Source organism: Felis catus, chromosome B2 (assembly GCF_018350175.1).
Source record: "Felis catus isolate Fca126 chromosome B2, F.catus_Fca126_mat1.0, whole genome shotgun sequence".
NCBI classification, from domain to species: Eukaryota; Metazoa; Chordata; class Mammalia; order Carnivora; family Felidae; genus Felis; species Felis catus.
The window spans coordinates 96537923-96553277 of NC_058372.1; the positions used below are offsets into that span (position 1 = coordinate 96537923).

At 42.2% G+C, this 15355-nt stretch overlaps 1 protein-coding gene across 2 annotated transcripts in view; it reads left to right on the plus strand.

The window, feature by feature from the left end:
* The first annotated feature begins 295 nt into the window (after positions 1-295).
* SOBP (sine oculis binding protein homolog) overlaps positions 296-15355 on the plus strand; it is a 164820-nt gene continuing 149760 nt past the window's right edge. For both annotated transcript variants that reach the window (XM_023254219.2, XM_023254220.2), the window contains exons 1-2: positions 296-963; positions 14359-14497. In XM_023254219.2, the coding sequence (XP_023109987.2) occupies positions 868-963; positions 14359-14497 (235 nt within the window). In that variant the 5' untranslated portion in view covers positions 296-867. The remainder of the gene's footprint in view (positions 964-14358; positions 14498-15355) is intronic.

The following is a 15355-nucleotide window of genomic DNA, read 5'->3' on the forward strand; positions in this document are numbered from 1 at the left end:
GGACCGGCTCAAAAGCCAACTCCAAACCCACGCGAGCCCACATCACGGAGCTAAGAACAGCTGGGGTCGGGGCGGCCCCAGGGGCCGTCATGCCGAGGTGGCGGCCGCGAGGGGCGCCGCGTCCCGCCGGTGCCCGCCGCGGATGAGCAAGCGGCCGCGAGCAGCCCCCGGGGCCGCGCAGCATCCGCGTATTCAGTGACGGTGGAAGCCACGCCCGCTCCGGAGCTGGGGGCCGTCCCAGCCCCCCCCCTCCACCTTTCCCCCTCCCTCCCGCCCCCTCCTCCCCGCGCCGGCCCCCGGCCCGCCCCCGGCTCGGCTCGCGGGAGGCGCTGGGCGCCGGTGCTGGCGCGCTCTCCCGGGCGCACACACACACATCCACGCACGCACGCCCAGAGCAGCTCTCTCCGCGCCCGGCCCTCGTTCCCCTCGCCCATGCAGACGGACAGAGCGACGGAAGATGGCTGACGACTCCACGGGGCACCGAGGATGCAGCCCGGCGGCGGCGGCGGCGGCGGGAGCGGCAGAAGCAGCGGCGGCGGCAGGGGCAGCGGCGGCGGCGGCGGCGTTGGCGGCGGCGGCGGCAGCGGGAGCAGGAGCGGCGGCGGCGGCGGCATCCCTGAGACTCCTCGAGCTACCTTTCCCTGTGACAGCCACTGACGTTCTCCGCCGCTAGAAGAGACCCCGCTTCTCCGGCGCCCGCCTGCCCTCCCCCCTCCCAGCCCCAGCCCCAGCCCCGCCAGCACCGCTACCTCCGCCAGCATTGCCACCATCAGCACCACCTCCACCACCACCACCGACACCACCACCACCACCACCGCCGGCGGCGGCAGCAGCCATTTCATCTCCACAGAAACCAGACACAAAAACATGGCAGAAATGGAGAAAGAAGGGAGACCTCCGGAAAATAAAAGGAGCAGGAAACCGGCTCACCCAGTGAAAAGGGAGATCAATGAGGAAATGAAGGTATTTTTGGACTTCGGGGCTGGAGAGACTGAGCTCTTTCTTCCGCCCGCTCCCTTTGGGCCGTTGTACGGATTTGGGGGGTACGGGGAGCGCTTGTCAGTTTCTGTAGGACGCCCAGAACGCCTCAGCTCTTCCTCCAGGTGCAAAAGCGAGGCCAACTCGCGGGCTGCATCCCCGAGATTTGCCTGCCTCCGATTTGATGGGGGTGGGGGGCGGCCAGGAAACCACATACTATTTAACCTTATAAACCCCAGATTGGCACAGGCGCGTTTCAGAGGGAGGGGACCGGGGGCCCAAGTGGCGGGTGGACGTGGTGAAGAGGCTTTCCTAGTCGGCGGTGTGTAGTTTCTTCCCTTTCTTCGGGAACCGTTCCTCGGGTCCCTCCAAAGTTGAGGCGCTGCCGGGCCGAGGAACCCCGGGAGCGCTCGATTCCACCCTTGCCTCCAGTCCGTCTCCCAGCGCCTCGATCCCGCTTCCCCTCAAGTAGCCAGCTGCGACGGTGTAGAGAGGCTGTCAGTGCCCCGGCGAGTGCGGCCCCAGCAGCGTGAGTCTGGGTACCGTTTTGACGGCCGGCTTACCTCGCCCGCCCCTGTCCGCTCCTCTCGCTCGGCTGCCTCCGCCTCTTGCTCGTCTTTGCATGCTCCACTTCCCAGTTTATCAGACCCGGGCAAGCCCCGCCGAAAGATAGCTGTCTGGGGGGGCGGCCTTCCCGAGCGCCGGCCCATTGTTCGGAAAGGCCAGCCCGGAGTCCTGTCGGCGAGGTCGGGCTCCCCGCCAGGCCAGCGGTGCGCCAGAGGTGGCGAGCGCAGCAGCCTGGCGCTCCAGCTGTTCGCTTTGGAGCGATTGCACCAGAGCACCGCTCAGCTCCGGCCAACCCCCACCTCCCCCCCCCCCCCCCCGACACACACACTTATTTTCCATGAAGTTGAAGCTTTTTCCCGGCGAGGGTTTTATTCTGTATTGATATGACGAATCGATCTTGATTAAAGAAAAAAAAATATATATATATATACACATATATATATACATATATATATATTAATTTTTTTTCTTTTTGTGAATTACAAACAAGTAGCAGTTTTCAGGGGGACTTTAGCTTTCATTCTGCAGCCGGCTTGGTGTTCCCTGTCTTCTGCAAGATAGAATCCTTAACACTGCCAACTGACTTAGGTTGGTGAACTTTGTATTTAAAAGGCAGACTGGATGAAAATGGCATGCGACTAAGTAAAATTTATCGCGCTTTGACGCTTTCTTGATTAGAACAAGCACATTCTATGAGAGTGCCTTCTGTGAAGCCCATGTTTAGGAAGGGGCGCACGGATAATACAAGCTGTATGAGTATCTAGGTGCATATGCTTATAGCTTTCCTTTCCTCCAGAAAATGTCTGTAGCAATCTCAATTTCGGAATTTGAGCTGTTATTTCTGGGTGATGAACTTAGTGCCTGAAAGCATGGGGTGCAGCATCAGTCCAAGGGGAGGTAAGGAAGATTTGCTCTGGAAACCAGTGCCATTCCTTGTGATGGAAACCACCATTGATTTAAATGATAGTTTTTTAAAAGACCAGTAGGAGCTGTTGTCTTCTGATGAGGGCTGGAATTCAAACAGTCTACAATAACCATTCTTCCTCACTCACACTTCTCTTCTGTCCTGCATTTCCAGATTACTTTTCCATTTCATTTTAAATTGGGGGTGCAGGAACAGGAGAGAAGTGAGCCACTAGGAAATCACAGTGTGCACTGGCCCTTTAAAACACTACCTAATGTGATCTATATGGATGGCAGCTTTTAAGTTTCATAGGTTCTAGAATTACAAATTAGCTAATTTTAATCAAAACATGTGAAATGTTATCCCGGCTGGATATAAAGGCTGACTGTGCTCAATGCTTGGGGCTGGCGTTGTTGACTTTGGCTGCGGGCGCACTCCGTGGTTTGGGAGATAGTTGTCCTTCTACAGTATAACAGATGTTTGTCTGAACTGGTGAGGAAGAAACAAAAACAACATTGTGTGAAGGGGAAAAATTACACAATTTTTAGTCAATGCTGCAGGACTAAGTATGGAATTAACCTTCGTGCACAGAATTTCCTCTTCTTAAAATGTTATTTTTCTTCCAAATCACCACCTACTATTTGAAGTTTTAGTCCTCATCATTTCTGTGTAGAGTGGCATTAAATAAGAAGTTTTACACAGCAAATAACTCAGTTGCCTGTAGGATTGGTATTTTCTATCTGGTTTAGACCAGTGTGTGAGAGACCCCGGCAGAAACCTCCAGTCATGTCCACGCACACAATGCCAGTATGCCTGGATTCCCATTTCTACTGGAATTGTTTTGTAGGTATTCCTCTAATATAATGGCACCCAAAGTCCTCATTTGAAAAGTGCTTTCTCAAAGTCAAATGGTGGAAAGGTTATTTTGAACTCATTAATATTTTTCTGTTTTTAATGTTAATAACCACATCAGTGTAACCCTCCTCAAACCTCATGGTATTATTACTACTCCTTGTCCCCAAACCTAAAGTGTAGAGTAACATAACAAGTTGGTTGCCCTGTACAAAAATATGTGCAACAAAATGTCACCGAGAACACAATGTGGCCTTGTGCAGCTTCATATCGGTGCCGCTGGAGCTGCCTGGCTGTGTTTGCCTTCATCTGAACGGCTTTCATCTGGACCAGTGTAAACTAAACCCTGGTAAGTAATCACTGCCCGGCAGAAAGAAAGGAATGTATACAGCTAGCACGGCCTAAGCTGTAAAAACGGAAACCTGAGCCCCCACCGAGGATCACATATCAAGGCTTGAAGGTAGGGGAAATGAAAGGGGGAAAGAGGAGAGAGCGAATGGAAAAGTCAGCCTGGGAAGTGGAGGGTCAGGAGGAGGCCCCCCTCAGGGAGATTTGGCTCAGGGATTAGGGAGTTTTATCATGGTGTACAGTGACCTACTCAGGTTTCAACACTGGTTGGATCAAGTTGCTTCTCTGTGAGCTGAAAGAAAAAAGACTGGTGTGTATGTGATTTTTCTTCCCCGCTTCGGGTAATAGAAAGGACATTGGCACAAGTGTCTATTTTAAGTACAGCAAATGCAGGGCACTCAGAATGAGTGACAAAATCACCTCATCATGAGGCTTTCTTCAAGATCTCCTAATTGAGATAGTTACATGTTTATTTTAAAATGGCTGGAGAAGACAAACTGGCTGAGGTTTAGCTGACACCAGTAATGGCATTGGAGGTTGTCTTCATGTGGCTGGGAGCTAATGTTGGTGGCTGTTTCACTAGATCAGATATTGAGTTACATTTTCGTTATCACTGGTCTAATGTGCATGGCAGTTGTAACAAATTTAAATTTGATACAATATAATTTTGTGTGTGAAAAGTACATGACTTGGCATAGATGCTTATAGTGTAGTGAAAATATCTTCAAGTAGAAGTGCTTGTCTCATTATGACCTTTACAATGTTACCTTATCTTTCCTTTTCTTCTTTCTCCCTCCACCCTGGTTTTTCTTGGTTAAAAAGACTCGTTATTTTACTGTATTTGTCATAAGTATGCCTTGTTTAATTAATGACCAGTAGAGACAATTAAAAAAAATTAGATGGTGATGCAATTTACATTTTGACTATTTTTGTTTTCTAAAGTGAATATTGTGATTGTATCTAATGTAATATGTCTTCAATGTACTGTTAGCTCACATGTATCATAATAAATGGATCTTAGGATGGAATCCCAACACATAGAAGGGCTAATTCATTTCAGGAGTTCATCCATAACATGACAGATTTAATATAAAAACTAGTTCATACTATTGGACGTGTATAGGTAAATATATGTGTAAGTGTAACAGTAACAGTAATAGTTCTACTTAAGGGTAAGTATTTTGCACACATAGATATTAGTGAACATGACTAGTGGCTACTGAACAGTAATGCAGCTCAAAAAAAAAAAAAACTACACTGTGAGTAGAGATAATGAGTCAGATTTTTATCTTTTAAAACTCTTTGACAAAACCAGTGTGATTAGATCAAGGACTCTGCCCTGGAAACTTTCCTAAACAAACCATAATTAATGCATTTGCAGTGTTTGACTTCTTTATCAATTGTTAAACTACAGGATCATCTGTATTAAATGTCTTGGGGTCTCCTTTACTGAAGACATTTTCTGTCTATAAATATTCCCAGTAAATAATTTGTACCTAAAATTATGCTTCAGTCCTGATGCCTACAGTTAGAGTCAGGAACATCTGTTAAAGTTTAGTAGTAAACTCACCACAAGATTTGCTAATTTGGTTTCTGATAGTCTCCATTTGGCATTAAAAATGACCTGTGTCAACTGCATAGACAATAAAGCAACTTGCAGAGCTAAGCTGGTGAGTGCAGTGAGATAAATAGGTTTCCATTAAGAAAAGAAAGAAAGAAAGAAAGAGGGAAAGAAAGAAAGATCATGGTGTAGATTGGGAAAGTCGGCATGTTTCAAAGTTGAAATCAGCTCATTACTAAAACAGGTATATTTTAAGTTTTGCTGCTGAAACTCCATCCTGTTGTCAGACACAGTAAGTCTCAGGAACCTAGAAAGTGGGCTTGGGACAGATCTCACTGCGGCATTCACAAATTATGTAAGACCTGTCAGCCACTGGCCTCAGGTGTGCCACGTGGTGGGGTTGGGGACTAATGTCAGCTGGGACATGGTCCTTACTTCTTGCGAGCTGGAATAGGATGTTCCTGAGCCCACCAGCCTTGTCCTCCACGTTTCTGTCAGTTGTCCTGCTCAAGGCTCCAGTCAAAACCCATTAAGAGATGCTTCTGGGAGGGCACAGAGAGCTGTGAATTCTGTTCTGTTCAAACCAGGGTTTTCTGAAAAGAGGCTCTTTTTCCGTCCATGAACCTGTGAGTGTGATAGAGCAAGATTCTCTAAGCCTTATACGACTCGCAGGTTCCAGAGACGAGGAAATGGAAAGGAACCACTCCACTTCCTCCCGAATCTGAAATAAACATTTGAACTAGAAGAAAATGAGTCTGACAGACTCATTCCCTTCTGCGTTTCCTGCCTCTGTGCTTGCCAAGCACTGCTCTGAGAAGCCAAGCCTTACTCTCCTTGTGTGAGAGACAGACTCATAGAAACCAAGAGGTAACAGTTTTTAAAGGAAAGTCAAAAACAGGGCCTCCAAAAGGGCAAATATCAGTGAGCACAAGTGACCGTCTGAAAAAAGGAGAGTTCCAGGGAAAGACAGTGTCTTGTTAGAGTGACCATATTTTTTATATCTCCTAGGGAAGTGTCCTTTTCATTAAGTCTTTATACTGCTTTCTCTTTCTTTTCAAAAAAGTTATTAGAAGTAGTAGAAGGCGGATCATTTAAAAAGCTCTCAAGTCTCAAACTTCCTCTTGTGGAATGGGAAGTCAGCCACACTTGCACTCTCGAGCTAATAAGATTACTGAATATTTTCCTAAAAGAGAAGGGATATTACTGGGTAAAATGAGAAAGAAATAAAGTACTTTGTTTTTGATGGTGCCAATTGAAACATGTAAACAGGCATGAAAGCATGTGGTGAGTGCGATTTGCTGAATGTATATTTTAGGATCTGTAGACCGATGGGTGTTAATATCTCTTACGTAACCAAAGGGCTGTGGAACCCTGTCCTGTTTTAAGGCCAATGGCTTTGGCAGGGACAGGAAAACAATGCAACAAGTCTTGGTGATTTTTAGGGCCGTTCTACAGCTGTGATCGGACACAGCTGCACACCTGCCTTGTTTGCCACGTTAACCTCGGGGCTGGAATCCACAATTTCACAGCATTTGTTTGACCTTTTTTAGGACGTTTGATGTCCTGGCCGTGGATGAAAACGTGGGAACATAATTGTCTATTCTGTGTCACAAAAAGACAATAAAGCAACATAGGTTTTATATATGGAAACACACAATTTTGGTTTCGTATACCAATTACACAGCCATCCAATTTAGAATATATCAATAAGAGAACAAGACTTTCTCATCAGGCCTGTTCCAGGCTGGGGTTGTATTTTAATATTATGATGTGTCTTCTACCTTTGGAACTGTATTGTAATCATTGTGTTGTGGCCGAAAACGCTGCAAAATGGAGGGTAGTGACCATCTTTAAAGGATTTCTTCTTCTTCTTTTTTAAAATATTTATTTATTTATTTTGAGAGAGAGCATGAGGGGGGGCAGGGAAGAGAGAGAGGGAGGGAGAGGGAGAGAGAGAGAATCCCAAAGCAGGCTCTGTGCTGTCCGTGAGGAGCCCAATGCGGGGCTTGAACTCACAAACCACGAGATCATAACCTGAGCTGAGATCAAGGGCCTGACACTTAACAGACTGTGCCACCCAGGCGCTCCCATCTTTAAAGGATTTCAAGTTGCAAAACTGTGGTTCAGGTAAAAAGAGCAGGGCTCACCGGGCAAAGTCTGCACCAAGAGTACAAATCTCACTGCTCTTACCGTTCCATGCGTGTGGATAGCCCTCTAACGGGTCTTCTCTGGGGAGAAGGACCATCTGATTCCTTAGGATACCATCTGATCTAGCGGGATCATGAATGTGGATGTACTTTGTAATCTGTCAAGGGATCTTACAATATTTCTTTTTCTCTGTTTAAATTTTACCTCCCAACCCTCTTGCAGAACTCTAAAATAAATCCGATCCACTGGATCTGTGTTAAGAGAGATGACTTAGGGGCACCTGGGTGGCTCAGTCAGTTGCGTGTCGGACTTTGGCTTAGGTCATGATCTCATGGCTCGTGAGTTTGAGCCCCTTATCAGGCTCTCTGCTGTCAGCCTGGAGCCCACTTTGGATCCTCTGTCCCCCTCTCTTCTGCCTCTTCCCTGCTCGCATTCATTCTCTCTCTCTCTCTCTCTCTTTCTCAAGAAAAGAATAAACCTTAAAAAAGAGAGAGAGATGACTTAGACTCAGACTTAGGCCAGATGTGGGGATAGAATCAGAAGCTGACTTCTAATCAAGTTCAGTTCTTAACTTCTGAAAGAAGAGAAACTGCCTCTCTTCTGCAAATTGCTATCTTACCCCCTTTAAAGATCTCAATTAGCAAGTTCAGTGATGCTTAACAGAAACCTACCTCAGAAGTCAGAACACATGGAGGTGAAGGGGGAGATAAAATATTTTCCAAAAATAACCATCATTCTGTCATTCATAATCTTAACCAGCAGGGATGCTAGCATTTTTCCCCCCTGCCTTATAAATTGTTCAGGATTGGGGTTTCCCTTTCCTTTGAAAGTATTTCTCATAGGCTTCACTTTTGTAGACAATGTGTGCCAGAATGTTTTGAAGTCAAGTCATGTGACTGACAGATCCTTTTTATTGTCATCAGGACTGTGAATATGGCTGACATAATTGTCTACGAGTAGACTATGTGTTAATTAATTTTTAGTTAAAGTAATTTTTACTTTTATAAAGTTAATACACAGACACGATAGAAATAGTAGAGTAAGCAATACAGAAGATACAAAATACAAAAGCAATACAAAAGCTAAAAGAAAAACAAAGCCTATAATTTTCCCACCCAGACACAATTACTATCAACATTCTGATATATGTCTGTTAATGCCCTTTTCTATGTATGATATATAGTTTTTTTTTTTAAACAAAAGAGGTCTTCTAGTGTGCTAACCTTCTTCAAAACTTAATATATTGTTAATAGCTTTTCATGGCAGTAAAAATTTATCTATAGCATATATTTTAATGGTGCAATAGTATTCCATTTTAGTCACTCCATGACTAAGCTGTAATTTAACTAGATTCCTATTGTTTGGCATATAGTTTGTTTCTAAGAAAAAACCCTGAGATAAACATTCCTGAACATGCATATTTTTGCACGCATTTCCTTTGAATGGTTCCTACAATGCTGAGAAATACAATTGCTGAATCAAAGGGTATGTGCGTGTTTAAAGTCTTTCACTGCATATAGTCAACTACCCTTTTTCTAAAAGTTGTATCAACTTAAATTTCCAATAGTAGGAGACTGCTCATTAACACTGGATATTCCAATTCTTTTAATTTGCACATATTTATTTTTAGAATCCATTTTACTGAATTTTGTTTGATCGTTTTTCTGTATTTATACATTTAAAAAATATTTGTGAGGGTCGCCTGGGTGGCTCAGTCCGTTGAGCGTCCAACTTCGACTCAGGTTATGATCTCACAGTTCGTGAGTTTGAGCCCCACGTCGGGCTCTGTGCTGACAGCTCCTAGCCTAGAGCCTGCTTTCGAATCTGTGTCTCCTTCCCTCCCTGCCCCTCCTCTGCTCACACTCTGTTTCTCTCTCTCTCTTTCTCTCAAAAGTAAATAAACATTAAAAAAAAAAGTTAAAATTTTGTGAATATATTCAAATGTACTAGCACATTGACTGAGTACATTCTAAGTGCTAGGCATTGTCCTAGGTGAGGCATAAAATGAAATAAGAGGTTTCTGCCCTCAGGTAACTTATAGTGTATTTGGGATAGGTGACATATTTTATCAGACCTGGGACTTGGAGTGAAAACTGGAATTAGTTTGTGGGGAGAGAGAGGACATGGCTCTTCCCTCATTTGAATGAAAAATTGGGAGCTCTTTGAAAACTTTGTGCTCTCTTGGTTAGTATACGAAGTTGAAAACACACTGATACTCAGTTTTATGAGGCCTGGTAAGAAAGAAATCCGTGGTACCTACTTACATTTTAAAGTCTATTTGGTGTTTTCAAAATAAAATCATTAGTCCTTTTTGAAGACCTTAAAGTAGTTGCATTTCAGAAGTATTGTGAGAATTTGTAATTACTGCAGTTTTCAAAGTGCCTTGAAGTCCAGTCTTTATTATTTACCTGGTAAAGTGGTCAGTGAAAAATCATTTAGACTGAACTTTGACATTTGTGCAGCACTTCCAGGTGAATAAGTAGAGAATCTAATGAAGGTCCTGGGAATTAGGTTTCAACAAAAATAAATTTTTGTATCAAAAGAATTCAGAAGGAATGGGGAAATAGTAAAATTTCCAGCCTTTCCACCATCTTTCTGTGGCCTATTTTTTTTTGTTTGTTTGTTTAATTCTAGGAAGAGATCATGCTCTCAGACTAAATGTTAGGATTGTCTTTTTTTTTCCTTAGGAGCCCTGGAAGCGAGGGAGGGGAATTAGAGAGGGCAAGGAAGAGGCATGGGGATAAATGTTAAAAGTACAAAGCAACTAGAGTCAGATGCAATGTGCAAAAAATTATAAAATGAGAAGATTAAATTTAACAGTGAATTTTGAACACAATCCAACGAAACAAATAATTGAGTAGAGTAGAGGCCAATGATCAAGTCTGAAAGCAAGCGACATAGGTAGATACAGGCCCTGGTTGGAAAGCTCTTTATATGTGACATTGACATCCTGTGGTATGATTTCCTTGCAACTCTTTGATTGGTCCAAGGAGGTAGTTTCTTTGGAATTGCTGACACGTCGGACTATATGGAATTGATCATAGAAAGAGGCCTGGTGTAAGAATCAGAAGATCTGTATTTTTGTTCTGATTTTACTGTGTGATGTCTCATGCCTGTCATTTACTTTCTGGATGCTCTAATGTTTGGTTGTAAAATGAAGATATCACCTAGGTTCACCAGAAGTTTATTGTGGAAATCAAATACCCAACTTACTGGGTTATTGAAAGGAACAGAGAGTTAAAGGATGTGGAAACACTATAAAGTGCTGTAAGAGTGTTAGACATTATCATTATAATTATAGTGACCTATTTTCCAAACCCAAATTGGACCACATGGTATGAGAGAGGATTTTTGTGCCACTTCCAAGGGTGAGAGGCAGTCTGCAAAATGCGATTCAGATGCCAGAATATTGAAATTTCTGGCACAATTTTGATGGTTTATGGGAGCAATGATAAAATATTTGAAATAGTAAATGTTCAGTAAAATTTATGACATGTGATCATGATAATTGTAATATTTCTTTGCAAAAGGTATTTAATTTCTTGTCTAAGTAGAAGTTCTTTGATTTCACAGAATCTTACTACTGGGAGGGACCTGGGGACTTTAGTTTCCCACCCCGTCTCTAGAATATTTGCTAGGTGAAGATTTGCGGGGGGGGGGGGGGCAGGGGGGAACAAATTTCACTACCTCCCTTGGTAAAGTAACTTGTCTTATTATTGAACATCTTTCTGGCAAAACATCTCTGCAGTTTAATTTTTATCACCTTTATTTTTCACCTTTTAAAAACCATAACATACATGAGAAACATCTGTAGGAAAGGAGTAATTTTTTTAATAGAAAAATCCTTTTTTGAGGATAATATTTAAAAAATGTTGAAAAACCAACCGCTGGAATTTTCTACCAGAAGGATTTGAAAACCCTTATGGGCCATAAACATTAAACTCATTTCTTCTAGAATGTTATGTTTCTTGGATGATAACTGCAAAAATCTATTTCATTTCCTTTGGTTTCGCACCATAATGAGCCCATATGATATCTAGCATCAAATTCTACCTAGAAATTAAAAATCTTAAGTTGTCTATTCCTTGGGGTTCTTTGATTTCTTAATACAGTGTGTTTAAGACAGAAGTAATAGTCTGTTTCTTATACTTATGCCACAAGAAACTTTGGTGTTCACTTTCTCTTTCTTTCACCTTGGTCTTCCTTTCTTGACAGATTTGAGATTTATAGCTTGAGGGTTTATAAACCTTTCCTATTCTGCTTTTGCAGTCATCTATCAAAGCAACAAGGTGTTTATTTTTATTTTCACTGATAAGAAAGAGAATGTTTCAGAGCTTATTTTCATTGACATTTATAGTAACTTGAAAATCATAGAATAGACTAAGTTCACATTGATTGTTCCACGAAGTCTCTGAGTTTTCAGCACAAACCATAAACTAAGTGTTGCAGTTAAGATGTCCCAATATTATGAATTTGGTGTTAATAATCCAGCGGAGGTTTTAGTTTTTACCCGCATGTCTGAAACTTCTGGATTCCATCCCTGGGATTGGTTCTGAAAAGCTGAATGGATTTGCAGCTGGACTAAAACAAACAAATCTATATCCTTGGCTGGGAGGTTGTTCCATGAATTATGCATCTGTAGCCTTTGTGTCACTTCAGAGGTTAGGCAGAACTGGAGAGAGAGGCGCCCAGATACAAACGGTCTAGAAAATTGGATATGGTGGCCAAGAGTTACTATGCAAAAGATTTTCTGTCTCGTTGGCACAGTTCTCTTGGAGATTGGGGCAAATAGCACACAGACCAATAAGATGGTTTGAACTTGGCTTTTAACACTGTGGGGAATTGGTGTTTTGATGTAAGGTGTAATCCTTCTCCGTGGAGATTTCTGCTGCCAGACCACTGATGGAGGACCTCGATTTGTGCGCTTAGGGACTGTCATTCTCCAGACCAGGCGCTCAGCTTAGTGAAAAAAATTGGGTGTTAGGGGAGACTGACGCCTCATTAAAGGGATCTCTTTTGATTGAGTAGAGCAGCATTTAGCTGAGTCCTCCTCAGTGGTATTCCAGAGGTTGCTGAGCTTATTATACATATCGATCATATCATCTTTGTGCATTCATGAAAAGAATGTCTATTTAATGTGGACATGACCAGCCATCAGAGAGAATAAATGCCTCACTAAAGCGTGATATGGCTGACTGTTGGCCTTGTGGATGGTAGCACTGAATCAATCTGGCTAGATTTTTTTTAAAATTGCTGGTGCACTATACCATCACAGATAGACCCAGTTGGAGCCCTGAGCTTAAGTGGGCACTAAAGCAAAGAATCTAACATTCTGTGGGAGGTTTGAAATGCCAGGTTTGTTTTTGTGGAGTCAGTAGTGTAATATCTTTTCTTTTTTATGCAATCCCTGCTGAAATCTAAAGTCGTGAAATTCAAGAGAACATGGAACTCACACGTTGAGGCTATGTACACTCTTGGTTTAGCCTGGGTGCTTTGTTTCAGGTATATAAATTATACATTCTAGTGTAATTTGGAAATGACAGCTTCTAGGGAGAATGAGAAAAGATTCTTTGGGCCACAGAGGTTAGAATATATAGTTTTTCTAGCAAGTCTAGGAAGCTCAGGATGCCTTTCCAGATAAAGATTTTTTTTAAAAAAAGAATTCATTCAACATTTATTAAGCCCTTATTCTGTAGCATAGTGTCCTGCTTTTTATTTTTAAATTCCCCCAGCTTTATTGAGATATAATTGACACATAAGAACATAAGAGATATAATTGACCCGTTGTGTAAGTTTAAGGTGTGCAATGAGTTGATTTGACGTATTTATATATTGTAAAATCATTACCACTGTAGCATTAGCTACGCCTCCAACCTGCCATAGTTGCCATTTCTTTTTTGTAGTGAGAACATTGGAGATCTACTCTCTTAGCAACATTTGAGTATATGATACAGTACTATTAGCTATCATCATCATGCTGTACATTATATCTCCCAACCTGTTAATCTAATAGTTGGAAATTTGTACCCTTAGACCAATATCTCCCCATTTCCCTCACCCCCCCAGCTCTGGTGACTACCACTCTACTCTATTGAGATGTTTTAAGGCACATGCAAGCATTAAGATCATTAATACAGTCTCACGTCTTGTTTCCAGATCTAGCAGTTGATAAGTTCACAAAAAAATAGCCACCTGATATTAAAGCTTTAAAGCTGTCCAACTATACCCATTATTTCACAGTTTAGTATCAATAATAACAACAATAATGATATCTTACATTTATATGTTGGTTTATAGTTCATAAACTATTTTCATGTGTTATCCAAAATCTGGGCTGGCTATTAACCTTAAAGTTATTTGGTACTATTATGTTACTTGTTGGAAGACAATCATAGTGACCTTTGATTTTATGGAGAAGGAAATCTGTCAGTAGTGAAATTTGTAAAGCAAATTATGCATTGATTTTTAAAGTATACATTTGCAAACGGGAAAATTAAAAAGGGAGACCCTTGTAGCCTTGACAACTGAGAAATTATTTCTTTGCTGAGATTTTGCTTTATCTAAGAGTCATGTTAAAGAACAATACCTGAATCAGAAAGCAATTCTAATTTAAATTAATCTGAGCCACCAAAAGTTTGATTGTTTTCATTTTCAAATATTTTCTTAGCTGTTTTCGTGCCTTACCTTTTGTGTTAGTCTGGGGTATAAACTTTGCAGAATATGCTAAAATATGACTTCCTATTTGTAAGCAAAACAGACTAATACCTTTTTTCTTATTATCTTTAAATTGCAAATGTCTGAAGGCCTGTCATAATTGGATGCGTCATCCTGAGATTTAAATGCATTACAGTGTTTGAACGTGATTTGAAAAATGAACACGACTCTAGGGGAGGTGGGGCAGGGCTGGCATTAAACGGGTAGTGCAAACAGAATTCGACTTATGCATTCGTTTCAAATAGTTATTGATTATATAAAAAAGGAACCTGTGCTTCTCTTTCAGAACTTTGCAGAAAACACTATGAATGAACTCCTTGGCTGGTATGGCTATGATAAGGTTGAATTGAAAGATGGTGAAGATATTGAATTCAGGAGCTACCCTACAGATGGAGAGAGCCGGCAGCACATTTCTGTTCTCAAAGGTAATGACATTTAATGTCCCTTTGTTCATGCAAAGAAGGATTAACTATCTCAACCTGCCAGAATTGAGTTGCTTTGGGACTCATTTTGTTGATTATGCCAATGGTTGATTTAAATGTACATCCCCCGTAGTGCTTTCCCATAAGCAGAATTCCACAGAATATAAGAGCACAACATAAAACAAAAATAGACACAGCTTAATCTCCTTCCAGCAATGAGAGAACTAGCTAGCAAGGGCTATGGACTTCAAGTGTTATGGTCCTGCCCACAAATTTTTTTTTTTTTAATTTTTTTTTTCAACGTTTTTTATTTTATTTTTGGGACAGAGAGAGACAGAGCATGAACGGGGGAGGGGCAGAGAGAGAGGGAGACACAGAATCGGAAACAGGCTCCAGGCTCTGAGCCATCAGCCCAGAGCCTGATGCGGGGCTCGAACTCACGGACCGCGAGATCGTGACCTGGCTGAAGTCGGACGCTTAACCGACTGCGCCACCCAGGCGCCCCTGCCCACAAATTTATAGAAAGGGACAACATCTGCTATGTTCTCCCCCTGTGTCCTTTGATATATTAGTTATTGGGGACTGGTGCTCCCTATTAAGTGAAATATTAGGTTTGGATTTTGAGACTCTGAAGAGAGAATTTTTGGTAATCCCCCCTTCCTCTCTTTTTGGTGGGAATTCTGAAGTAAAGCCCTATTTCTGTTTTGTGTTTGAATTCCTTCCTGCCCCCAGCCTTGGATAGGGTAAGAGGAATAAGAGAGTCGTACATGATTGGATCCCACATTACTCTATAAGAATTTTCATCAAAGCCCTGCTAAAGAGTGGAAATTAGAGTCGTGGCAGAATAAAATTAACACTGAT